General features: G+C 36.1%; 2 protein-coding genes across 3 annotated transcripts in view; one reads left to right on the forward strand and one right to left on the reverse strand.

The window, feature by feature from the left end:
- The window catches only part of SCOC (short coiled-coil protein), a 37,104-nt gene extending 31,896 nt beyond the window's left edge, over positions 1-5,208 (forward strand). For both annotated transcript variants that reach the window (XM_027599795.2, XM_027599794.2), the window contains exons 2-4: positions 1,555-1,626; positions 1,971-2,054; positions 3,552-5,208. In XM_027599795.2, coding sequence (XP_027455596.1) covers positions 1,555-1,626; positions 1,971-2,054; positions 3,552-3,694 — 299 coding nt within the window. In that variant the 3' untranslated portion in view covers positions 3,695-5,208. The remainder of the gene's footprint in view (positions 1-1,554; positions 1,627-1,970; positions 2,055-3,551) is intronic.
- A 5,825-nt stretch (positions 5,209-11,033) lies between these two features.
- The window catches only part of CLGN (calmegin), a 54,143-nt gene continuing 38,953 nt past the window's right edge, over positions 11,034-26,223 (reverse strand). The window contains exons 9-15 of the mRNA XM_027600389.1: positions 24,010-24,123; positions 23,685-23,835; positions 21,348-21,563; positions 20,145-20,270; positions 14,489-14,657; positions 13,336-13,436; positions 11,034-11,576 (exon numbers count right to left, since the gene is read on the reverse strand). Of these exons, the coding sequence (XP_027456190.1) occupies positions 11,496-11,576; positions 13,336-13,436; positions 14,489-14,657; positions 20,145-20,270; positions 21,348-21,563; positions 23,685-23,835; positions 24,010-24,123 (958 nt within the window). The 3' untranslated portion in view covers positions 11,034-11,495. The remainder of the gene's footprint in view (positions 11,577-13,335; positions 13,437-14,488; positions 14,658-20,144; positions 20,271-21,347; positions 21,564-23,684; positions 23,836-24,009; positions 24,124-26,223) is intronic.

Below are 26,223 nucleotides of genomic sequence, written 5' to 3' on the forward strand. Positions count from 1 at the left end.
ATTTCAGAGGTGGTTTATGCATACACTGAGCATTTTATTTCCACGTTCATGCTAGTATCTGAAATGTCACACAATTTTATTAACTAAAACTGTGAGGGAATATTCAATACACTGAAAACTCAGGATTCTAGTTCTAGAATGTAGACATCCTTGTTCAGTAGGTCGGGGTTCTACTATTTAGCATATAGAGGCATAAGAATGCTTTGGTATAGAAGGTGCTCTATAAATAATTTGTTGAAAGAGTAACAATATTGACAGGTCTAAATTGCTTCAGTGAGTAGATTAGATTGCTTACCAGATCTGTTTCCAGTAATAATCTGGCTTATTTAAAAATCTTGAGCACACTGAATATGAAATGAATATTAGCTATAGAGCAGAACATGTTTCACAGGAATTTTATGTTTTAATATTTTGGAAACTTTTAGAGAGAACACACCTGGGGGTGGAGGGTTGGGCAGACGGAGAAGACAGAGAGAGAATCTTAAGCAGACTTTGTACTAAGTGTGAAGCCTATCACGGGGCTCAATCTCATGACCCTGAGATCATGACCTGAACCGAAATCAAGAGTTAGATGCTTAAGCAACTGAGCCACCCAAGTGCCCCAATATTTTGGAATCTTTTACAGAAACAATAAAATGTTGATATTTATTTCCTTATACACATCCTAATTAATCTGTTTTAACCATAACCAGGAGGTAACAAGTTGATATTTTTCATTTTTCCCATATTAGTGTTTCAGATAGCTAGTATTTTTCTCTTGAACTTTATCAATTAAAAGTATTAAACAGCACATGTAAAGTAATACTTTTTTTATTTTTACTTTTTAAGGATTTTATTTATTTATTTGACAGAGAGAGGCACAGAGAGAGAGAGAGAACACAAGCAGGGGGAGTGGGAGAGGGAGAAGCAGGCTTCCCGCTGAGTGGGGAGCCCGATATGGGGCTCGGCCTGAGCCGAAGGCAGATGCTTAATGACTGAGCCACCCAGGTGCTCCTGTAAAGTAATACTTTAATAATGAAAAATATTTTTAAAGAGATTTGTCTTTATCCCCATCATCCTTAACATAAGAGCTTTTTTCATTTTGCCATTCTCTTTATTTGTATTTATGTGTATTTTACATAATTTACATCAGTGAATACACAATTTTGTAAACATTCTTCCATGTTATAGTCATCATAATTATTTTTAGTAGCCTCTAGATTAGAAACTGCAGTTATTAACCAGACTCTGAATGGACAGTTTCTGTTGTTTCCAATTTCATGGGTTGTAAATAAGGTTGAAGTGAAGATTTTATGTATATAATTTTTTTCCTTCTTTGTAATTTTCCTTAGGCTAAATTTCCAAGAGCAAAACTGCTTATTAAAAAATATTTAAATGTTTTTGTGAATATAAGTTATTACCATACTGCTTTCCAAGAAGATAACATATTTAAAATTTCTAATATTTTGTATTTGTTCCTCCATAACTTTGATCATTATCTCCTTTAAAAAACTTAATAAATGTACAGTGGTATTTTATTGCTATATGTTTGTTTCTAACTTTCTCTTATTGCAGACCATTCATCAAGGACTTTGTACCCAAGACCCAAAAGCTTGTTACCCGAGATGATGAATGCTGACATGGATGGTATGTGCTTTATTTTCCTTTTTGTGCGTTCCTGGTTTTGTGGATGCTTTTGGCTTAATTAAGCAATGGAAAGAACAGTGAAGCAATATTTAGAGGCTTGGATTTGGCTAATTTACTTACTTGTATCCTCTCTAGATCTAGAAAGGATTGATAATGGCAAAACAATTTATCTTCACCTCGGTGTCCTTATCTGCCATGTGGGCATCTAACTTTTTCCTTTACAGGGCTCTTGTTTAAGTCAAGTAAGATAATGAATATCAAAAATTTTGCATATCTTTAAGTGCTACACTACACAGATGGTACCTAATGTTAATTAATAGTAAATCTGAACCTTTGTATTACAGCAGTGGATGCTGAAAATCAGGTGGAACTGGAGGAAAAAACACGACTTATTAATCAAGTGTTGGAACTTCAACACACACTTGAAGGTTAGCTTGCATTTTGTAGTTTTCTTGAATAATATCTAATTAGTTGAAATTGTAAGCATTTGTTTTGCTAAATTTTGTTAGCATGTCCCCAGTTTTTAAAAGTATAAACTTCAAAGTCCATTTCAATAGTTTCTTTTCCTGCCTGCCTGCAGCTTTGGCTGGTGATTTTAAAGAACAGATGTGCTTCGATAAGAAAGTCAAATAGTGTTCCTATGCATCCCTCTGGGGTTAATGTAATGCTGTTTATGATATGAGAGCCCCTTAAGCCCCTGCATTGTGTTATTACTAAGTCCACTTTAATAAAGCTTATACTGAAGTTTTTACTTTAAAAATGTTTTAGCTTCAGAGATTAAAAGTGGGTTGATCTGAGTGTTTTCATTTTCTGAGTGTCTTGCATAAAATTAATACTACCACTGAAACATCTTGGTTTTTAATGAAATTAAGAGGCTGTGGGTGTTTTGTTTTGTTTTGTTTGAACAGCAGGGTGAGCAGATCACGTCATCTCACTGGCTTCCCGTTTCACAGATAATAAAAGCCAGGTTACTCTGGAGATCTCTTACCTCCTTTTACCTTTCAGAGTCAGTCATGTCCCACTCTCCACCTCATGCATTCTGCCTCACACACTGACCTCCGTGCTGTTCTTTCAGCACACTTCTACTGACCATCTTAGTGGTTGCTGTTCTCTGCTTCAATCCCTTTCCCTTAGGTGTTCGCATTCTAGATGGCTCATTCCCTCATTTCTTTTAGGTCTCTGGTCAAATTCCCTTTATCAAAATATCGCTGACTATATGAATATAAAAAGACAACTTCCCTTTTGCTTCCTGCGACTCTTACCCTTCTTTTTTCTCCTGAGTGCTACTTGGTTGGAGCCCCCCAAATGCACATGTGTCCACATGCACATTAGAATGTAAGCTCTGTGAGGGCCAGGGCTTTTGTTACAGTTGCCTCTAGAACAGTGCCTGGCTCTTAAAGGGCACCCAATACTTAGTTGTTAATGAATGGAGATAATGTTTCATTTGATCGTTAAGAACTATGTCTTTTGAATTTCTTGCAAATGTAAAAATACAAAATGCTCAATTGCTTGGAAACTGACTTTCCATATCCAGTGTATAAATTGAGTTGTATTTGCCTGCCACATTTTCTTAAGCATTTCTAACAAAGATGTTACCGTTTTTGTGTTGATAAAACATGAACCAAAATTCACATTTTAAGAACCAAGTCCATATCTTATGGAAATAACCATTTTAAGAAATAACTACTCAACATAGATGCTATTTACCAACATTTAGTCTAATGTGAAATCTCTTTTTAAGAATTTTGGCTATTAACTTGCACTCAGTTTACTTTGTTTACCTTAATTTCTAAAGTTACCTGAATTTAAAAGCAGAAAATTTAAAGATTGTGTTATCTCTTTTAAGAATGAATTTTAAGTCTTTTATAGTATGGAGTCATTGCCATCATTTTATTGATACTGGACTTTTTTATTCTTAAATACAGACCTCTCCGCAAGAGTAGATGCAGTTAAGGAAGAAAATCTGAAGCTAAAATCAGAAAACCAAGTTCTTGGACAATATATAGAAAACCTCATGTCAGCTTCTAGTGTTTTTCAAACAACTGACACAAAAAGCAAAAGAAAGTAAGGGATTAACATCCCTTCTGTTTTATGGAATTGCTGCTGATCTTTTTTTCTTTAAAACCTGGATAGATTTAAAAAGTTATAGTACTTTTGTTTGTGGCTTAATTGAATATTTATGAAGATAATGTCAGATCTAGGCAAAATTAAGAGCATAACGGAAGACTTCATGAGTTTGTGTATATGTTAGTCTATGAAAATGTGCAAATGTAGAGACTTTATAATTAGAAATGCATATATTTATGAAACTTGAAAATGTTTTATCAAATTTGCTTTGATTTATAGGTTTAGCACTGTCTTTTATTATAGGCATAGTAAGAGATAACAGGAAAATAACCACCGTGTTGTGAAAAGTGACCAAAATCATGTACTGAACGCACAGCTTTATGTACCCTGTCCACCATGTTGTGCCTCTTCTCCATTTGCTTCCTTTCCATTTCCCTTCCCCTAAGGAAAAAATTGGTTTTACATTTGTAAAAGTAATTTTAATAGTTAATCATCTGTGAGAGTAACCTGAGCTTGAATTGTTGAAACTTACTAAAATAAGATACTTTCTCAGTTAGGGCTTCTCATAGTTAATAATAAGATAGGATTGTTGGTTTCTCTTTAATCAGTTGAAAACAGAGGCTATAAATATGAAGACTTTTCTTTGCAACTGAATTGTCAAATTGGGAAGGCTTGGTTGTTAAAACCTTCCTTTTGCACAAAACGTGGAGAAAGATTAGTATCTGGAAAGATGAGCTCTGTTTATACATTTGGAATAGAAAATTTTGAGAAAAACATTAATAGGATGGGAAAGGTACCTGGCAAACAGTAGTAACCAACTTCAAAATGTTTTTACTCCAGATTTGTATGATCTCTGACACAGACTAGATATATATGTGTGTGTGTGTGTGTGTATATATATATATATATACATATATATATATATATATATATATATCTGAGAAAGTAGATTAAATGTGACTAACCTTATGTCAACCACATCTGGAAGAGAACAGTTACAAAAAGTTTAGTTTAACTTTTATTTGTAGTACCCAGCAGATCAACTTTTGCAAAATCCCTTTAGGGTGTATTAGTATCAGAATCATGAATAATAAAATGAGAGAGTTTTACATGTATACTAGATGTTATTTTCTCAGTATTTTAATCTCACCACTTCTCCCAGAATTTTCTGTAAACCTAACTACTTGGTTTGCAGAGTTTTAGTCACTCTTTTACGGTTTCTAAAAATTTAGTTTGTAGATTCCATCTGGTAAGAAAATTAGTATCAGAAGTAATGTTAAAATGTTAAATAGGAAAAGAGATCCACTGATACAGTTTTGGTTGTTAGATTTGGGCTTTTAATCCTGGAATAATCTTATGTTTGTACTGGTGTACGATTCAATGAATGACTTTAGCTGTATGAATATAATAGTTATACTGCAAATATTTTGCATCCCTTTTGTGACCTAATTTACAAACATTTAAAATTGTGTTGCAATTTTGCTTTGCTGTTTAATAAAAAGCTGTTTCAGAGAGTGTGTGTGTATTAATATAGTAACTTGGTGTATATAATGGTGTAGTGGTATATCCAGGGTTGTTCAAAGCCACAGGGTTAAGTAGCATATCTTATTTAAGTACTAGTTACTGTATGTGTAGGGGAATATTTTTATTAAAACAAATGTTACAGGATATTATATGTTAACTTTTTGAAATAAAACAAAGAATTTGGAGACAGATCCAGGATTGCCAGGGGAAAGGTGGTTATAATTTTTAGGTTAGGCTAAGCTCCTGTAACAAGAGATACGCTAATAAAATAATATAGAAGTTTCTCTCCCAACTAATGGTCTTGAGGTTAAACACTGCAAGCTAGCAGGCTTTGTTCCACATAATGATTCAGGGACTTGAGTTGAGGATAGCTCTGCCATTTTCGACCATGGCTTCTAAATCACTCTAACTAATCACTATTCTAATTTACAGAGAAACTACATGGGACACATATGCAAAGTTTTAAGGGTTAGGCCTGCCTGGAAATGGCACATATGTTTTCTTACATTCCAATGGTGAAGAGACTTAGTTACATCTAGATTGCAGGAGCTGAGAAATGTAGTCTTTGGCTAGAAGCCATATTCCAGCTATCACTTTATTACCATAAAAGCACATGGAGGATTTTGGTAGCAACTAGCAGCCACAGCATTCTTCTCTTGCTACTAAATCTCTGTGCACAACCTTCTTCCCATACTCCACCCTTCCTCACCAGTTACTGATTCAACGCAAAATCCAGGATCTTCATCAAGGTCCATCAGTTGTAGATGTGGCTTCTAATAGTCTGACGTCTAAACTGATGGGCAAATTATTTCCTCTCACCCTTAGGTCTGCCCATTTATGATGGTATGGTGAGGACAGGAAACCCAAATAAAACCTCTCAACTTGGAAAATGGAATAAAGGGAAACATGTATTGATTCAAAGCCACTGTGGGGATATTCCTGGGAAACCCTGAGAAGAGTGTATCCCTGATGATAAAGAAGTTCCTTGGGACACCTGGGTGGCTCAGTTGGTTAAGCATCTGCCTTCTGCTCAGGTTGTGATCTTCGGGTCCTGGGATCAAGTCCCGCAACGGGCTCCTTGCTCAGCGGGGAGCCTGCTTCTCCCTCTCCCCCTGCCTGCCGCTCCCCCTGCTTGTGCTGTTTCTGACCAAAAAAAGCTCCTTGATCAGACCCTGATTCTGCTGTCTGGCAAGAGACTCCCTTGTTCATCATTACCCTCAATGGCTTCCACTCTGGAATATTACTCTTATCCACTTCTCTCCGTGGCTCTGTCTGAAGTAGATGCTGGGAATTTGCCCTTTATGGGAGTTGTGAAAATAGTAGTGCACTTATTGCTGGCATGAACTTGGTGCCCATTGTTTTAAGGCCAAGCTTACATTTCTTTGGAAGTAAAATCCCCTCAAAAATTCTGTGTTTCTAGTTCCACCTGTTAGGAGTCACAATCAAGCACTTTTCTAGACCAAATTCTCAAAGTATGCTTTCATCATCACAGGACCCTGCCTCTTTAGTGGAGGCTACCTTGAGACCAGCTGAAAATAAGACTGCACTGGGAATGCTAACACCCAGATTATCAGTGCAGGGATGGATCCCTTTATTTGGCTTACCATGTGACAGAGAGGTCTTGCTGGGCTTCCCCCTCAGCCTCCCACACCTCAAAAAGAAAACAGTATTAGACCTTTTTTGGTATAGAAGGGTACAGAAGCCCTTGGCTTTCTAATCCTTTGAGGTTCCTAATATCTGATGTTTCTCTATTCCATCTCCACTTGGGAGACTGGTCAGTTCTTTCTTGTGATGTAAAAACATCAAGGACCAGGCAATTCATTTCACATTCTGACTTTTCCAACTGCTACCCATGGAGTGATCAGCTCAGTAGGCGACAAAATGTTACCTGAAATACAAGTCCCAGGTGTTTGTCATGTGAATTAGGTAAGCCAATGCTAAACATTGTTTTCCTTATGACAGTATCTCACTTCAGGCCATTAATTTCTGTATTAGAAATATAGATGGTAAACAGTGTGCACAGGGACTGTGTCTAGCTTCTCACATAGACTCTCTCCATGACCAAACTTTAACCAGGCTCTTCTGAGCCTTCTTTTCGACTGGACCTCATCATAGGCCCTTCTCTGGCCTGACTATGCCAGTTTTTGAAAGAATCCTGCTAAGTCAGTTTAGAGGGAATTCCCTCACCCTCAGCATCTGATCACCCTGGTTTTCCAGGGTTAAATCAGTTTAGCAAGCATTCTGCTACCTTTGATGTCTCCTTAGTAATTTTCCCTCTCCCCTGATTTTGCTCACTGACTTTAAATCCCAGCTGTCTTTGCTGTATTTGGAGTTGAGCGAAGTATCTCTCCTCTACTGTGAAAGTCTTTGGCACCTATTGTAGTAGCTAGAATAAAGTGTTCCTCACTGTTTTAACAAGTGTCGGAATAATTTTTTCTTTAATACTTCTAGTCTAAATGCTGTGGAATGATTGGCAGGAAAATCAGCACACCTCTTTCCTCAACCACCTCTCCCCCAGTAGGATTTCCCTCAATACTGATAATAGCATTCCGTTCAGAATTTGTCCTCTTTATATTCCCATTGGACTTTATTTATAGCCAATTAACTATATATAGATCACAATCCCTTATCTGGAATTCTGGGGACCAGATGTTTCAGAATTTGGAATTTTTCAGATTACATAAAGAATTATGAATATGGTTTGGGACAGCACCTGTAATCAAATACATTAAAGATTTTTGTAACAAATATATGAATTTAATACTAAGTATGATAAAGGCCTGTCGGGGAGGTCAGGTTTGGCTGCTAAATGAATTTTTGTGTCAAACATGAAAACACGCTAGCTTTTCACAGATTTTTTTTTTGCAACAAAAATTTTTGCAGAAAAGTTACCAAAATCATCTAAGCATAGAAGCCCCACTAGTTTATAATGTCACATTTCTATTCCTGTCCATTACTCTTCCCCTTTGATCGTGTCCTTCTTCCAAAAGAAAAATGAGAGATGAATTATAGAATCCAAAATTAACTTTGTGGTCCAAAGCAAAGCAAAACTATCTTAATTCTGAAGAAAGTAAAACCTTTCTTCACTTTCCCTGGTCAGTTTTTCCCTCTGGAGTTAACACCCTCTAGTGGTTTTCATGCAGGTATTTCTTCATTCCTGAAACAATGAAAATTAGCAGCGAAGACCAAGAGATAACTTTAGTTAAGACTGCTTGCAAATCATGAAGGAACAGAAAATGTGTTTACATTCAAGTTTGTTTAAGAACTAGTAGAGAGAATGACTTAACAGCCTCTTAGCTACTCTGGCCCAAAAACAAAACTGCAGTTTATTTCTCTTAAATCATAGAGACTTCATGGCATTTAAACACAAATTTACCATAACAAGAACTTTAGGTTGGCCTTAGGATCGAATTTACCTTATAATGGAGCTGGGTGGGGAGGAGGGATGACAGAAGCGAAAGTATTACATCAAATCACTTGTATAATGTATTCATTGTGTTTTAGATTTTATATATTATTTATAGATGGCTTGCCAAATGTTTAAGTTATCAAAACTTGAGAATATTCCCAAATTTTACAAAGAACATAAAAGTGTATTCGTTGAACAAAAACCAACTATGTGGTAAGATACTATGTATGCTAGGTGTTAAAAGATCAATTATCCTATTGCCTACCTTCCCTAAAACTACCATTGCTCCTCCGTGCATTTGCATTTCCAGAGACAAACTCCAAATGCATTCTCAAATACATTTTCTCTCTCATCAGCCTACGTCATCTGACATGTCAGATTAAGGATTTTCTTTTTGAAACTCCTCACAGCTGTCGTACTATGAGAATGCATGGGAGCTAAAATTTGGGATGAGATTATTAAAATTTATGTAGAAATGCTATTAGTCATTTACATAAGAGACTGAAGTAGTTATCTGATATGAGCCATGTGATAGTTCATCCCTAGATCCTGCTAAAGTCAAAACATAGTCACAAGACTATACAAAACCATTTCTGGATTACTGTTCTAAATTTCTAAGATACATTAAACTCACTGCTAGTGGTTAATTGTAACATATAGGCAGTTCCATCCTGTGTCTCTTGCAAATGTGGCCTGACACTTCAAAAAGGCTACTGATCCTAGTAATATGTGTCTTCCTAGAGAAGCGATGAATGGAGGCGAGGCTATCTTAAAAAGATACTGAAGAAAAAGGAAACTCATTAGCCTGGTCAAGTTGAAAAGCCTCTAAAAAGGCCAACTAAAATAAAGAAAAGCAAAATACACTTCTTTTTCTCCTTTATTAGAGAAAAAGATCAAATTTAAGTCATTTTAAACAAAGAATAGGGTGGTAAAAGGAAAACTCCATCTTGTTATCAAGGAAGACTCTATGCTTTATTGACTGCATGGATCTAGCACACATATGATATGTAAAAGTTTAAGTTTTGGTTAAACCTATCAGCCGTAATACATCCACAGCGGGTATCCCCACAGGAAGGAGCAGGGAGCTGGCAAAACGGGTTGCCCAGATTCTACCACTTCAAGCTCATGGAGTTTAACCAAACATTCACTTTAAAATGAATCTGCAACCAAGAAAGTAAGAAAAGCTTTAATAAATCTTTAGGAAAAAATGTTCACATACAAGACACTTTTCAGGCAAGAAGGTTTCCATAAAATTAAGGATTTCTCTCCTGAAGTAGTTTACTTTCAGAAACATTCTCCTCTAGAATCACTCAATATGTCTAGTTCATTGGGAATGTTCCAAATACAAAGCAAGAAAGGGTGTCCTTGCAAGATGTGGCAAGTTTGGTTAGTATTAAATAAACACAAAATATGGTTAACTATTAAGATTTTCCACCACCAGTTTATGAAAGTCAGTACATGGCAATGAGAATAAAGCACTTATTTTCAATTCACTCTCTGAGATAAGGAGTGAATAGTATTACTGGCTGTTTGTTTTAACTTCAGTAAAAAGAGAAGCAAGAGTTTCATTTTCCTTATACGTGCGCTCTGTGTGACTGGGGAGCGGGCCATGTGGGAACTGAGTCGGAGCTTGCCCAGGGTTGGGGTGTATATGTACATGAAGAAATCCAAAATATTACCCAACTAGTGTAAAGTTCCCTCGATAGTTAGTATTAAAGTAGTTCCATGGTCTCAAAGATTCAGATCCCCTTCCGAAGGGCCTAACCTGTTACCCAAACATAAAAAATCCTTAACATATTTTAAATGGAATGACACAGCTCCACTCTAATGTAGTTCTGTGATTTCTGGTAACTACTTTAAAAAGAGGAGCAATATCTACTATCTACTTTAGAGGCAGCTTTGAAGCTAGATAACAGCCTTAAAATAGATTTGAATTTGTCAGGAAAAAGGCAAGATAAAAATACAAAGCATGATGATTGGTATCTATTCGCTATTAGAATCTCTTAATGACCAGAAAAAAGAAAATAATTGAAAGCTCCCCCCTCAATAATTTACCTATTAAAGAGGGTGTAATTTAAAGGAGAAAAAATGTTTAAATTTTATTTTCAAGAGCAATGTATGCATAAGCAATCTTCTGAGTAGGGTAAGCCATTCTGGCATGAAACAATTATAAAGGCTTAAAAAGTATCTGTACACCATTATATTTTGATGAACCTATTATCTTTGCATTCACATGTAAAATATGCTGCACTATTAACCAGTGATTCTATGAATGACACCTAGACATTTCTGTTTTGTTGACTTGTCAACAAAGCACCTCTTTAAAGGAATCTATAATTTAAGTGAACAACAGACCCTAACTGTAATTTGACACAACTAGGCAAATGGGGGCCACATACAACACTTCCAACTGTGGATAGAATCAAACAACCATAGAGAAACTTTATTGTATTTAGCTCTGTACAACAGAACACACTCTCATTTTATTATAGAACTACCGTTACAGCGTCGGACAGCCGTTGAAGAGGGAATTCTAGTAACTGATTTTCCAACAGCAGGAAAGCTGCTGCATTTATTTTGCTCTGTACAAACCAAAACTTTCTCCAACTTTTAAAACTCCGTAACTTCTAATGATAGTAATCTCTTAAATCTGATAAGTAACGTGCCACTTCTCTATTCTAAATTCAAAGACCAGGTAACTTCAAAGTTTTGTGTTTTTTTTTCCTGAAAAGAAAGACTAAAATAAATGTCCGAAAGAATAACATTGCTAGATATTAGAAACGTGCAGATTGACCCAAGTTCGGCTCTCGCGCACTGATGTTAGAACGCCAAGTATCTCGCTCAGGAATTAAAAATACTCGAATACAGTTTATTCCTTTCGTACTCTCCTCTTGCGTACCGACTTCACTGGCCCGTCTCCAGATCCTGTGCTTTCATCCGCTTCTTTCATCTAGAAGAAAGAATGATGCAAATGGTTATTTTCATACAATGGGTAAATACTAAATTTCTTATCCTCAAAAATACGTGTTCTAACAAATGCTACCTTATATGTGTTCTTTAATTCATGAAGCTGATCAAAAATGTGGACATAAGTTAACATGTTTTGATTTGTTCACCGTTTGGCATGATAACATTTTTGGAATAACTCTGCTTATCCAAAGTCCTCTGACAAGGAATACTGCTAACAACTCAATTCATGATTTTATCATTTGGAATTTAATCTCAATGTCATAGCTAATTAAAGGCTATATGATCTTTTCATTGTGGGATATTAAGCACTAACTTCATCACGATAGTTCTATAAGTAATGAAGTGCTGAGCTAGATTCGCAGAAACTTTTTCAGAACTTATGACACACAGTACCTTGAGAAAATTAGGAGAGGGGAAGGGAAACATCAAATTTATAGTTTGGGTTTTTTCTTTCCTTATCCAATAAGCACTCATACGTAAATTAAAATTGTGTAACAAAATAAAATAATGAAGGTATTATATGGTATTATACAAAATAGTTATAATTATTTTTCAAGGTCATACTATATAAACGTTGGCTTATTTTAGCCCCCTGACATCTAAGAAGACTGAAAGACAAAGACAGAATTAAAATATTTTCAAAGGTACATAAAATGTTTTGTGAAGCAAAATATAACCAGACACATATTCAACTGAATGATTGTAAGTATTGTTATTAAGAGTGACAGGTGAGACAATGATTGTTTAAAACTCTGTCCTGGAAGAAATTATCTTCACCCAGCTTCCTCTAATGTGGATATTCACACTAATGTCCCCCCAAAAAATGTTCCCCCCCTTTAAGAACTCACAAGGCAATTAAGACTAGTAACTAAGTATATGTACTGAATAGGCTTTAGAAAACAATAACAATAAAACAAACTTATGTGAGAGATTTCTTCAGAGACACAAAACAGCAAGGTTACATCAGCATCTGCAAGAGGCCAGGCAAAACTGTGATTTTCCCCTGCCTAGCACTGCCTAGAGGGTGCTGAGTAGGGTGACTGGGGTAAGGTCACGTAGCTCCTAAGGGCTAGCAGATAAAGAAAACATGCTGGGTAAAAAGAGAAAGCTCTGGTTCTGAATCATATCCTGGATGGCATCTGATTCCAGAATAACAGACTAAAAAGAGGCACCGTAGAAAGTTCTGTTATATATCAGGATACAGAAAGGGGTAGACATATCAAGTTAATGGGAAAACTAGTTTATTAAAGATTTCAGAAAAAACACCCTATCAGGCAGATACTACTCAACTACCCAATGAATGAAATATTACAAAATGTGACAATAAATTATTCAGACCATGAGAATGTTTTTATAACGGATATAAAGAAAACTGTCTTGTAATAAACAGAATTACCTTTTAAATATTCAAATGGTCTAGTTATAATAATTTTCAACAGACTAACAAAGTCATAATTTTTTACAGATGCAGCTCTCTTTTGCAAACCCCAGGCTTACTTTATACTGTTTCTCATCAGGCATTAAGATGATATAAATTATAGTATTTTCTTACCTTCTTTATGGATACATTTTAAAAACAATATGGAGGCTCTTATGAAAGCCTGGAGAAATATGGCCAATTTTTGTATAGCAGGACCTTGAAAAAATTCTCTATAAACCAGACTGCTTTGTTAAAATAATTTTTATGGATAACAATCGTACATAAAATCCAGTTTATTTTCTGTTAAAGAGTTGATTACCTCATCCTCTGATCCAGACTTATTTGATTTATTACCCTCTTCTTGTCCTTCTATGATTTCAATTTCTTCTTCGCTCTTTTCCTCAGGTTCACCTTCCTCTTCTAGAACACAGATTTTTATTACAGGCAAAGACTTGAATTAGAATTTTGCTACTGAGAAGTATTAAATACAACAAGGGAATTTATTTAAATTCCAATATTTAAAAGCAATTTCTATCATGAGAAATTTCTAAAAAATTAATTGCAAATATTTTTATTTTACATTTTATACATAAATCATCATATTTGAGGGAAGAGAGGTTTAAGAAATTCTTAAGCAGTCTACATGTAATATGAAAAGCAAATCTATATGTGTATATGTGTATACATATGGACACGTACATATGTAAATATACATCTGTATTTTTTTGAGAGTATAATTTTTAAGTCAACTGTTTCATCAATTATTAAGTTAAAAACAGTGCTCAAGACATAATTTAAGTTGTAAGGGGCTCAGTCTGGAGCCTGACTTGAGACACCTGGCAAATATCGACAGTATATTGCTACCTGGATAAGTAAGCAAGTCTCAGTGGAGACCCACCAAAGAGCCTCAGTTCTTCAGTTCGAACATGCTGAGGAGTTTAGGATAGGGTAGAAAGGGGACATATGGTGCAGCAGTCCTTTCGGGCCATTAAATTATTCTTTTGATATGATAAACTATCTGATGAACAATAGCCTTTTACTAAAAGCCTTGGTGTGAATTTTGTGGCCACAATGACCTGCCCTAAACCTATTCCCCTCCTACAGAGGCCATGCTGCCTGTGCCTCCCATCTCATCTACATGCTTGTGGACAAAGAAAAGCCCCTGCGAACAGCTACGACACATGGGGTTCACACCTGCTCTTAAAACCCCTCTCTTCCTAGAAAACAAGAACTGTAAGCAGGACAACTGCTCAGGGTACAGCATCCAGGCAGGGGCCATTACTCCCATCTGCCACGGTCATGGACTCATGGGGATTCAGATGGTAGATATTTGACAATAATCAAGTGCAACAGCTAGTGTTCACCAGATCATGTGCTCTTTTTACGAGCTTTGCCCAGGGTCCCCACTGTAACTCACTATCACTATCCTACCTCTGGCTGGCTACCTACCTACCTACCTATCATTATCCTACCTTTTTCAGGAGTTTCAAGAGTTTCACCATCACTTTGCTTCTTTTCTTCTTCCAAATCTACTGGTTTCTCCAGGGCAGCTTTCTTTTCCTTCACTTCTTGCTCTAGGGCTCCCTTTGTTTGTGGTTTACATATGTCAGTTTTTTTATACTCTGAATCTTCATATTTTTTCTGTGGTAGTTTAACATAAGCTATTTTTAGTAAAAGCAAAGCTCTATTTTTTTAAAAGTTCTGGGTTTTTTTTGCAATAACTGATATCAAACACAGTGAATCAGCAATAAAAACTTATAGGAAATTTAGCTTATTGCTTTTAAGAAGCACTTGCTCAAACCTATCCACAGAGACCCGGCAAGCCAGAAAAGACTGATATGATATATTCAGGGTGCTAAATGAGAAAAATATGCACCTAAGAATACTTTATCCAGCAAGGATGTCTTTCAAAATAGAAAGAGAAATAAAAAGCTTCCAGGACAAACAGAAAGTAAAAGAATTTGTGATCACCAAACCATTCCTACAAGAAATACTGAAAGGGGTCCTCTAAGCAAAGAGAGAGCCTAAAAGTAACATAGACCAGAAAGGAACACAGACAATATACAGTAACAGTCACCTTATAGGCAATACGATGGCACTAAATTCATATCTTTCAATAGTTACCCTGAATGTAAATGGGCTAAATGCCCCAATCAAAAGACACATATCAGATTGGATAAAAAAAACAAGACGCATCGATATGCTGTCTGCAAGACTCATTTTAGACCCAAAGACACCTCCAGATTGAAAGTGAGGGGGTGGAAAATCAATCTTCATGCTAATGGACATCAAAAGAAAGCTGGGGTGGCAATCCTTATAACAGACAAATTAGATTTTATTTTTTTAAAGATTTTATTTATTTATTTGACAGACAGAGAGAGAACCCAAGCAGAGGGAATGGCAGAGGGAGAGGGAGAAGCAGACTCCCTGTTGAGCAGGAAGCCTGACGTGGGGCTCAATCCCAGGACCCTGGGATCACAACCTGAGCTGAAGGCAAACACTCAATCGACTGAGCCACCCAGGCACCCCAACAAATTAGATTTGAAACCGAAGACTGTAATAAGAGATGAATAAGGACACTATATCATAATTAAAGGGTCTATCCAACAAGAAGACCTAACAGTTGTAAATACTTATGCCCCTAACATGGGAGGCAGCCAATTATATAAGCCAATTAATAACAAAATCAAAGAAACACATAGATAATAATCCAGTAATAGTAGGGGACTTAAAACATCCCACTCACTGCAGTGGACAGATCATCTAAGCAGAAAATCAATAAGGAAACAAGGACTTTGAATGACACACTGGACCAGATGGACTTCACAGATATATTCAGAGCATTCCATCCTAAAGCAATAGAAGAATACACATTCTTCTTGAGTGCACATGGAACATTCTCCAGAAGAGATCACATACTGGGTCACAAATCAGGTCTCAACCATTACCAAAAGATTGAGATTATTCCCTGCATATTACCAGACCACAATGCTTTGAAACTGGAACTCAATCACAAGAGGAAATTTGGAAAGAACTCAAATACCTGGAGACTAAAGAGCATCCTACTAAAGAATGAATGGGCCAACCACAAAATTAAAGAAGGATTTTAAAACATTCATGGAATCAGGGGCACCTGGGTGGCTCAGTCATTAAGCATCTGCCTTCGGCTCAGGTCATGATCCCAGAGTCCTGGGATCGAGCCTCACATCAGGCTCCCGGCTTGGCAGGAAGCCTGCTTCTCCCTCTCCCACTCTGCCTGCTTGTGTTCCTTCTCTTGCTGTGTTTCTCTCTGTCAAATAAATAAATAAAATCTTTAAAAAAAAATTCATGGAAACAAATGAAAATGTTCAAAACCTTTAGAATGCAGCAAAGGTGGTCCTAAGAGGGAAGTATATAGCACTACAAGCCTTTTTCAAGGAACAAGAAAGGTCTCAAATACACAACCTTACCTTACACCTAAAGGAGGTGGGGAAAAAAACAGCAAAGAAAGCATAAACCCAGGAGAAGAAGAGCATTAATAAAGATTAGAGAAGAAATCAATGGAATAGAAACAAAAAAGAACAGTAGAACAGATCAACGAAACTAGGAGCTGGTTCTTTGAAAGAATTACTAAGATCGGGCACCTGGGTGGCTCAGTCAGTTAAGTGTCTGCCTTCGGCTAAGGTCAGAATCCCAGGGTCCTGGGATCAAGCTGGGCGCTGGGCTCCCTGCTCAGTGGGGAATCTGCTTCTCCCTCTCCCCCTCCACCCCACTCATGCTCTCTCTCTTTGTCTCAAATAAATAAAATAAAATTAATTAAATTAAATTTTAAAAATTAAACAAAAGATTGATAAACCCCTGGCCAAACTTATCAAAAAGAAAAGAGAAAGGACCCAAATAAATAAAATCATGAATGAAAGAAGAGAGATCACAAACAACACCAAAGAAATATAAACAATTATAAGAACATATTATGAGCAATTATATGCCAACAAATTAAGGAATCTGGAAGAAATTGGATGCATTCCTAGAGATGCGTAAACTACCAAAATGGAAACAGGAAGAAACAGAAAACCTGAACAGACCCAAAACCAGCAAGAAAATAGAAGCAGTAATCAAAAATCTCCCAACAAACAAAAGTCCAGGGCCAGAAGGCTTCCCAGGGGAATTCTACCAAACATTTAAGGAATTAATACCTATTCTTCCGAAGCTGTTACAAAAAAATAAAAATGGAAGGAAAACTTCCAAACTCTTTCTCTGAGGCCAGCGTTACTTTGATCCCAAAACCAGACAAAGACCCCACCAAAAAGCAGAGTTACAGACCAATATCCCTAAAGAACAAGGATGCAAAAATTGTCACTAAAATACTAGCCAATAGGATCCAACAGTACATTAAAAGGATTATTCACCATGACCAAGTGGGATTTATCCGTGGGCTGCAAGGTTGGTTCAACCTCCACAAATCAATTAATATGATACAATACATTAATAAAAGAAAGAACAAGAATCATATGATCCTCTCAATTGATGCAGAAAAGGCATTTGACAAAGTACAGCATCCTTTCTTGATCAAAACTCTTCAGAGTATAGGGATAGAGGGAACATAGCTCAGTATCATAAAAGCCATGTATGAAAAGCCCACAGCGAGTATCATTCTCAATGGGGAAAAACTGAGAGCCTTTCCCCTAAGGTCAGAAACATGGAACGGATGTCCACTATCACCACTGCTATTCAATATAGTACTAGAAATCCTAGCCTCAGAAATCAAAAAACAGAAAGAAATAAAAGGCATCCAAATCGGCAAAGAAGTAGAACTCTCAACTCTTTGCAGATGACATGATACTCTATGTGGAAAACCCAAAAGACTCCACCCCAAAATTGCCAGAACTCATATAGGAATTCAGCAAAGTGGCAGGATGTAAAATCACTGCACAGAAATTAGTTACATTCCTTTTTTTTTTTTTTTTAAAGATTTTATTTATTTGACAGAGAGAGACACAGCAAGAGAGGGAACACAAGCAGGGGGAGTGGGAGAGGGAGAAGCCGGCTTCCCGCCGAGCAGGGAGCCCATTGCGGGGCTCGATCCCAGGATCCCGGGACCATGACCTGAGCTGAAGGCAGACGCTTAATGGCTGAGCCACCCAGGCGCCCCCAGTTACATTTCTATACACTAACAATGAGACAGAAGAAAGAGAAATTAAGGCGTCGACCCCATTTACAATTGCACCCAAAACCATAAGATACCTAGGAAATAAACCTAACCAAAGACACAAAGGATCTGTACTCAGAAAACTATAGACCACTCATGAAAGAAACTGAGGAAGACACAAAGAAATGCAAAAACATTCCATGCTTATGGATTGGAAGAACAAATATTGTTAAAATGTCTATGCTACCTAGAGCAATCTATACATTCAATGCAATCCCAATCAAAATACCATCAACTTTTTTCACAGAGCTGGGACAAATAATCCTAAAATTTGTATGGAACCAGAAAAGACCCCAAATAGCCAAAGGAATGTTGAGAAAGAAAACCAAAGTTGGTGGCATCATAATTCTGGACTTCAAGCTCTATTACAAAGCTGTCATCATCAAGAGAGTATGGTACTGGCACAAAAACAGACACAGAGATCAGTGGAACAGAATAGAGAGCCCAGAAATGGACCCTCAACTCTATGGTCAACTAATCTTCGATAAAGCAGGAAAGGATATCCAATGGGAAAAAAGACAGTCTCTTCAACAAATGGTGTTGGGAAAATTGCACAGCCACAAGCAGAAGAATGAAACTGGACCATTTCCTTACACCATACACAAAAATAGACTCAAAATGGATGAAAGACCTAAGTGTGAGATAGGAATCCATCAAAATCCTAGAGGAGAACACAGACAGCAACCTGTGTGACCTTGGCTGCAGCAACTTCTTGCTAGGCACGTCTCCAAAGGCAAGGGAGGCAAGGGCAAAAATGAACTACTGGGACTTCATCAAGATAAAAAGCTTTTGCACAGCAAAAGAAACAGTTGACAAAACCAAAAGAGAGCCAACAGAATGGGAGAAGATATTTGCAAATGACATATCAGATAAAGGGCTAGTATCCAAAATCTATAAAGAACTTGTCAAACTCAACACCCAAAGAACAAATCATCCAATCAAGAAATGGGCAGAAGGCATGAACAGTCATTTCTCCAAAGAAGACATCCAAATGGCCAACAGACACATGAAAAAATGCTCAACATTACTCGGCATCTGGAAAATACAAATCAAAACCACAATGAGATACTATGTCACACCAGTTAGAATGGCTAAAATTAACAAGTCAGGAAATGACAGATGTTGGCAAGGATGCAGAGAAAGGGCAACCCTCCTACACTGTGGGTGGGAACACAAGCTGGTGCAGCCACTCTAGAAGACAGTATGCAGATTCCTCAAAACGTTGAAAACAGAGCTACCATACCACCCAGCAATTGCACTACTGGGTATTTACCCCAAAGATACAAATGTAGTGATCTGAAGGGGCACCTGCACCCCAATGTTTATAGCAGCAATGTCCACAACAGCCAAAATATGGAAAGAGCCCAGATGTCCATCAACAAGTGAATGGATAAGAAGATACACACACACACACACACACACACACACACACACACACACACACACAATGGAATACTACTCAGCCATCAAAAAATGAAATCTGGCCATTTGCAATGACGTGGATTGAACTAGAGGGTATTATTCTAAGTGAAATAAGTCAATCAGAGAAAGATAATTATCATATGATCTTACTGATACGTGGAATTGAGGAAACAATGCAGAGGATCATAGAGGAAGAGAGGAAAAAATAAAACAAGACGAAATCAGAGAGGGAGACAAACCTAAAGAGACTCTTAATCATAGGAAGCTAAGGGTTGCTGGAGGGGTAGGGGGCAGAGGGATGGGTTTACTGGCTGATGGACATTAAGGAGGTCACATGATGTAATGAGCACTGGGAATTATATAAGATAGATGAGTCACTAACCTCTACCTCTGAAACTAATATACATTATATGTTAATTAATTGAATTTAAATTAAAAAAAAAAAGGATCACTTGCTCAATAGAACTCCTAAACACTAACAGACTTATTTTAAGTTGAAGGAAATTCAATTTCTTTACCTTGACTTTTCTTGGCCAACAAAATGAAGCAATTAATGCTATTGGAAGCCCTGCAGTCACAAGATAAACGAGCCAAAGCCATGCGCGCTCTTCAGCAGCTACCACTAACTGTTTAAATATACCAGGCTATAGAAGAAGTAAGCATAAAAATGAAATTCAGATTTTATAAACATTTTTTAGGAAATACCACCTACAAAAAACCAGCTTATTTTAGATAGGTGTTTTATGTTAAGGAGTGATGAACTTGTAGGCTAAAAATATTTTACTTTCCCATCTTATACACTGTAGAGTTTAAACTCTATTAGCATGTATCACTGTTTGAGACTTTGTAGTAGAAGGTATGTTACTATATAGGTAGAAATCACTAACCTATCAGCAAGAATTACGACAATTTTATTTTTTTGGTAAGCTTAAGGATGGAACTACTCTTCATGGATGTATTATCTCCTTCATTTAGAAGTATAAATGCTCGGTAACTCATTTTGGTTCTGTACTTTTAAAGAAACTGGGAATTACTGGGTTTTCTTTTTTTTTTTATTAACAAATTTCACACATAACCTGTGTGAGGAAACAGTTTCTCTCATTAAAATGAAATCTAAAATCATTAAATGTCTAAATTTAAAAAGTTTCAAAATGAAAACCCCTTTACCTACTCTTCTGATAGTTTCTGCTAATGTCCAAAGAAACCAAATGTATTTTCCTTTACAGTAATTGATTTTAAAGATACATTCTCCAAGATGCATTGTGTTGAAATATTTAGCTTAGTATTTCTAAACAGTGTTAAGATTTGAGTAAAAAAATACTGGAACACAATTTAATAATAATAAATTTTAAAATCCTCTGTACTCCCTCTAAGTGAAAAATAATTAAAATGAGTAAAGAATAATATTTACATTACTGTTAACCACTTAGGCCATGAATTAACAAGGTGACCAGAATATTAAGTAGTCTCCTTATAAATAGCAAGGAGGCAATTAAATCCCATTATGCTATCATAATTTAATGAAGACATACACACATATATAGTTCATTATACAGTTCATGATGAAGTTGTATCATAATATAGTAAGGCTAAATATTTTATCAACAAATTCATTTAAGTACATTTAGTAATTCTTGCATATTTGTTTACTTCTTAAGGGCCATTTGTATAACCCATAACCAGGATGAAGTCCTATGACTACTCTATGGTAAATACTGTACCTCGTTAGCATTTGCTGCCATTATCTTCACTCCCCAACCATCTGCAGCCCAGCGATCTGCTATTTCCTTTTCCGAACAGATAATAAAATTATCAAAGTAGATATCAGAGGTCATAGACCAAAGCTCTAAACCAAGAGCATGGAAAGAAGTCAGAAGAAATGGATGATCATCTTCAAAATAATCTGGATTAGGAATTTTTCGAGGACTCCAGATTCCCTGGAAAAAAATAATAAAGAAAAAAATAATTTAAAGACATTTTCAAATAAAATAATCCCATTATTAATGCTATTCAAGAAGTCATTGTTGTGGATGGAGCGCCTGGGTGGCTTAGTTAAGTGCCAACTCTTGATTTCGGCTCAGATCATGATCTCAGAGATGGGAGAGAAGCCCCATATTGGGCTCCGTGCTGGGCATGGAGGCTGCTTGAGATTCTCTCTCTCCTTCTCCCTCTGCCCCTTCTGTCTCTCTCTCTCTCAATCAAAAAAAAAAAAAAAAAAGTCATTGCTGTCGAATGAAATCAGCAGTAGTAATTGGAGAAAAAAGAAACTGTTAACTGATATTAACTCATTAGCAAGTCATTAGAAATAAAAACTTGGTTCTTCTCATTCTGTACCCAATGTTCCCTATGAATAAAACTGACTTTAAACTGCAAAAACAGGCAAAGTGAAAACCCAACACACACAGAAATGTGAGTAATTAAATTTCACAAGTAAGTGCTACTATTTTAGACAAGTTTTTTTACATTTAGTAAAATTATTCAAGGCAAGAAGTCATTAAAATTACACAAATCAGAGAGAGCACTGTATGGTAAATATGAAGCCATTCCTTTTATTTTTAAAAAATTTTTTATAATGCACTTTTATTTTATTTATTTATTTGAGAAACAGAGACAACATGCACAAGTAGCAGGGAGGGGCAAAGGGAGAGGGAGAAGCAGACTCCTCACTGAGCAGGGAGCCCCATGCAGGGCTCAATACCAGGACCCTGAGATCATGACCTGAGCTGAAGGCAGAGGGGAAGCCACTCCTTTTAACATATACCCATGATGGGCATCAATAATCAGTCATGTCTGAACGTCAGAAAAAAATTCAACATAGAAGTTCCATTAGATCTTAAATGATTAAACTCAATCAAATAAAAAAAAATTGACAATATGATTACTCACTCATTCCTCCATCATATATGTCTATTCTGTACCAGGCACCATGCCAGATGCTAGGGACAGAGTGATGATCAAGAGAGACATGGTTCCTCGATTAAATTTAAAGTAATGAGGGAGACAGACATTCAACAAAGAAGTTACCAAAATAAACACTCTGTGATAAATGCAATGGAGAAAAAAAAACTATAGTAAACAACTGGAATATGTAACTGCATCCATATAATAAATATTAGAAAATGTCAATGAGTAATTAGATAAAACTACAGGGTTAAATGGATAACCTAGAGATTTCTACCCAAAAATCTAGGTACACTCAAAAGATATCTAATTCATATTTTAAAAACTCCAAAGTTTAATAACAACAGAAAATATGGAGCATATTAATTAAACACAGGAATTATTTACTAAAATGTACAATGTGAGGTCTCCTGATCAGAACTCATTTCTTATGTTTAATTCTAAAATAGGACTTGATTCTAGAGTGATCATCAATTACCAGGGAAAAATACAGTATCAAGTATCTCATCTTTAGTTCTTAATATTATTCCCCCAGAAAATTACATAAAGAATACTTTACTATTTTTTTTAAAGTAAACTCTAGGCCCAGTGTGGGGCTTGCACTCACAATGCAGAGATCAAAAGTTGCATACTCTATGGACTGAGCCAGCCAGGTGCCCCAAGAATACTTTCCTTTTTTTTTTAAAGATTTTATTTATTTATTTGAGAGAGAGAGAATGAGAGATAGAGAGCATGAGAGGGAAGAGGGTCAGAGGGAGAAGCAGACTCCCTGCTGAGCAGGGAGCCCGATGCGGGACTCGATCTCGGGACTCCAGGATCATGACCTGAGCCGAAGGCAGTCGCTTAACCAACTGAGCCACCCAGACGCCCAAGAATACTTTACTTTTTTAAATATAAATTAGTTGGAGTCTATTTTCTTTGACTACTTACGATAGTTTTGTGTAATTAAAATTACACAAATCAGAGAGAGCACTGTATGGTAAATATGAAGCCATTCCTTTTATTTTAAAAAATTTTTTTATAATTGTAACTATTACAAATCAAATTTGTAATCAAAATTACAAATCAAATTTCTAAAAGTTAACGTAACATTATCAAAACTAGAACTATCACAGCACTTTAAACTTTACTATGCAATTGTAAGAGGTGGTTATTACCTGGTAGTTAGGATTATCTATCATTGGAGGTCTCCACACTCCTTTGTATTTGGGGTTATCTATCAGGGGAGGTGTCCACTCACCACACCCAATTCGACATGCTGGATTAGAAATACGAGGTGCCTCCCATTCTCCATCCATGTCTTCATTCCTTAGGAAATTAGGAAAAAATTCTACATAAAAGTTCCACAGATGAAAATGTGTATCTACTCATTTATATTAACCTCAAATATAGTAACCTCAAGTTTCTCCTGTCAGTCATATGAACTAGTAACAAAAAGCAAGAAATGTATGAAATTGACATGTGAGGATGAAGAATGTTTACCAGTCATCAGGTTTTTCAGCATTAGGATCTGGAATAAATTTTGGTTCATCATCAAGCCAGCCATCAGGTTTAACAACACTTAAATCTTCTATTTGGGCAGGTTCACTTTCATCCCTGCAAATACAGTATTTTGTGCCAAGTATTAATTATTCAAAAGGCTTAAAAATGTGTATGTTACAAAATTCAGAAGATACCAAAAGGCAACTCCTACCCTTCTGTCTTTGTGCCTACTACCTCCATCTCTCATCCATCAAAATCTTCTGCTAAATTGTCACTTTCTTGTATATATTCCCTGTTGTGATCCATGCATACACACATATTTGTATACATTCTTTTTTAAAACACAAATGATAGCTTTCTATACAGAGTACGTTCAACATCGCTTTTGTTCACTTAAACACTCATTCATTCATCAACAAACACATATTGGAAGCCCAATGTGTGCCAAGACAGCTTTACAAGCTCTTTTATATACAGTTCTTCACAGTTGCACAGTTTTCTAATTTGTGGATGTACCATAATTTATTTAACCCAATTACTGTTGACAGACAGTGTTTCCAAAAATGTACTATTACAAATAATGCTATAATGAATATCCTGGAATATATTAGGAACTAATACAAAATTATCTCTCTGTCAGCTATATGAATTGAAAATATTTTTTCCAGTTTCTCATGTATTTTTTGATATAGTTTATGGTAGGTGGGTTTTTTTTCTGCCATATTCAAATAATTTATTTTCATGTAGTTGAAATTTATTGATAATTCCTTTATGATTCTTCAATTTTACATCATATTTGGAAATGTCTTCCCTACGCCAATATTATTTTTTTAACTCACCATATTGAATTCTAATAATTTTGTATTTTTCATTAAAAAAATAACACTTAGAAGACAGATTCTTAAGTACTGAATAGAACTTCACCTTTATAGAAAAGTAGAAATTTTATTTTATTTTATTTTTTTTAAAGATTTTATTTATTTATTTGACAGAGAGAGACACAGCGAGAGAGGGAACACAAGCAGGGGGAGTGGGAGAGGGAGAAGCAGGCTTCCCGCGGAGCAGGGAGCCTGATGTGGGGCTCGATCCCAGAACCCTGGGACCATGACCTGAGCTGAAGGCAGACGCTTAACGACTGAGCCACCCAGGCGCCCCGAAAAGTAGAAATTTTAAACAAGAGGTTACGTTATGATTTTTCAAACAAACCTAAATAACAAAATAAACTCAAATAATCAACTCTCTATACGTAAAGACTTGTACTTGCCTGATATCAATGTCATCTGGAGTCTGTCCGGGCTCCAAGTAACTAGAGTTTAAAATTTAAGGGAGCATTTCTTTTAGCAGTTTATAAAACAAATTCTAACATGTATCACCAATCAGAAAGAGGTTATTATAAGCAGTTTCTCTCATTTAAGGGCAAACTTATTTCTCAGCCTTACTCTTTTTGGGTAAACAAATATGAAACAATGTAAGAAAATCCATATAGAGAGATGTAGTCCTACCCTTTCTGAAAGTATGAATTCATGAAAGTTATGCATTAATAAGTGACTTTTTATTAATTTTTTAAAAAACCATACTGTTCTTCCTACCTTGTAAAATCTGCTTCCCTATCATACTATTTGCTTGAAAGCAAAGACATTTTTATTACTAATCAGTATCTCTCTTTACCTACAAGAGAGTTAACAAGTAAACATTTTGGGTTATCCAGTACTACTTACTCTATTTCTGAGTAGGTAGTAACCCCAATGTGTACAAGACAAACAAGAACTTAAAGAAAGAGGAGTAGACATTTTCCAAAATGAAGCAGAGAGAAAAAAATTGACTTTAAAAAATGAATAGATCCTCAGCGACCTGTGAAAAACTATAAAGCAGTCTAACATACATTTACATGGTGTCCCCAAAAAAGAGATGGGAAGGAACATATAGATATTCAAACAAATAATGGCCAAATATTACCCAAATTTGATACAAACTACACAGCCACATCCCAAAAAGCTCAAAAGCAAGGCAAACACAACACACACACACACCCCCAAGGCACAACAAAACCAAACTGTTGAAAACAGTAACAATGAATCTTAAAACCAAAAAGGAAAAAATGACATATTAGGTCAAGGCGTAAAAGGATGAGAATGACAACTGACTTATCAGAAACGATATAAGCCTCAAGACAACTCAAGAAATGATTGTTTGAGGGGCGCCTGGGCGGCTCAG

The sequence above is a fragment of the Zalophus californianus genome, chromosome 2 (genome assembly GCF_009762305.2).
Source record: "Zalophus californianus isolate mZalCal1 chromosome 2, mZalCal1.pri.v2, whole genome shotgun sequence".
Taxonomy (NCBI): Eukaryota; Metazoa; Chordata; class Mammalia; order Carnivora; family Otariidae; genus Zalophus; species Zalophus californianus.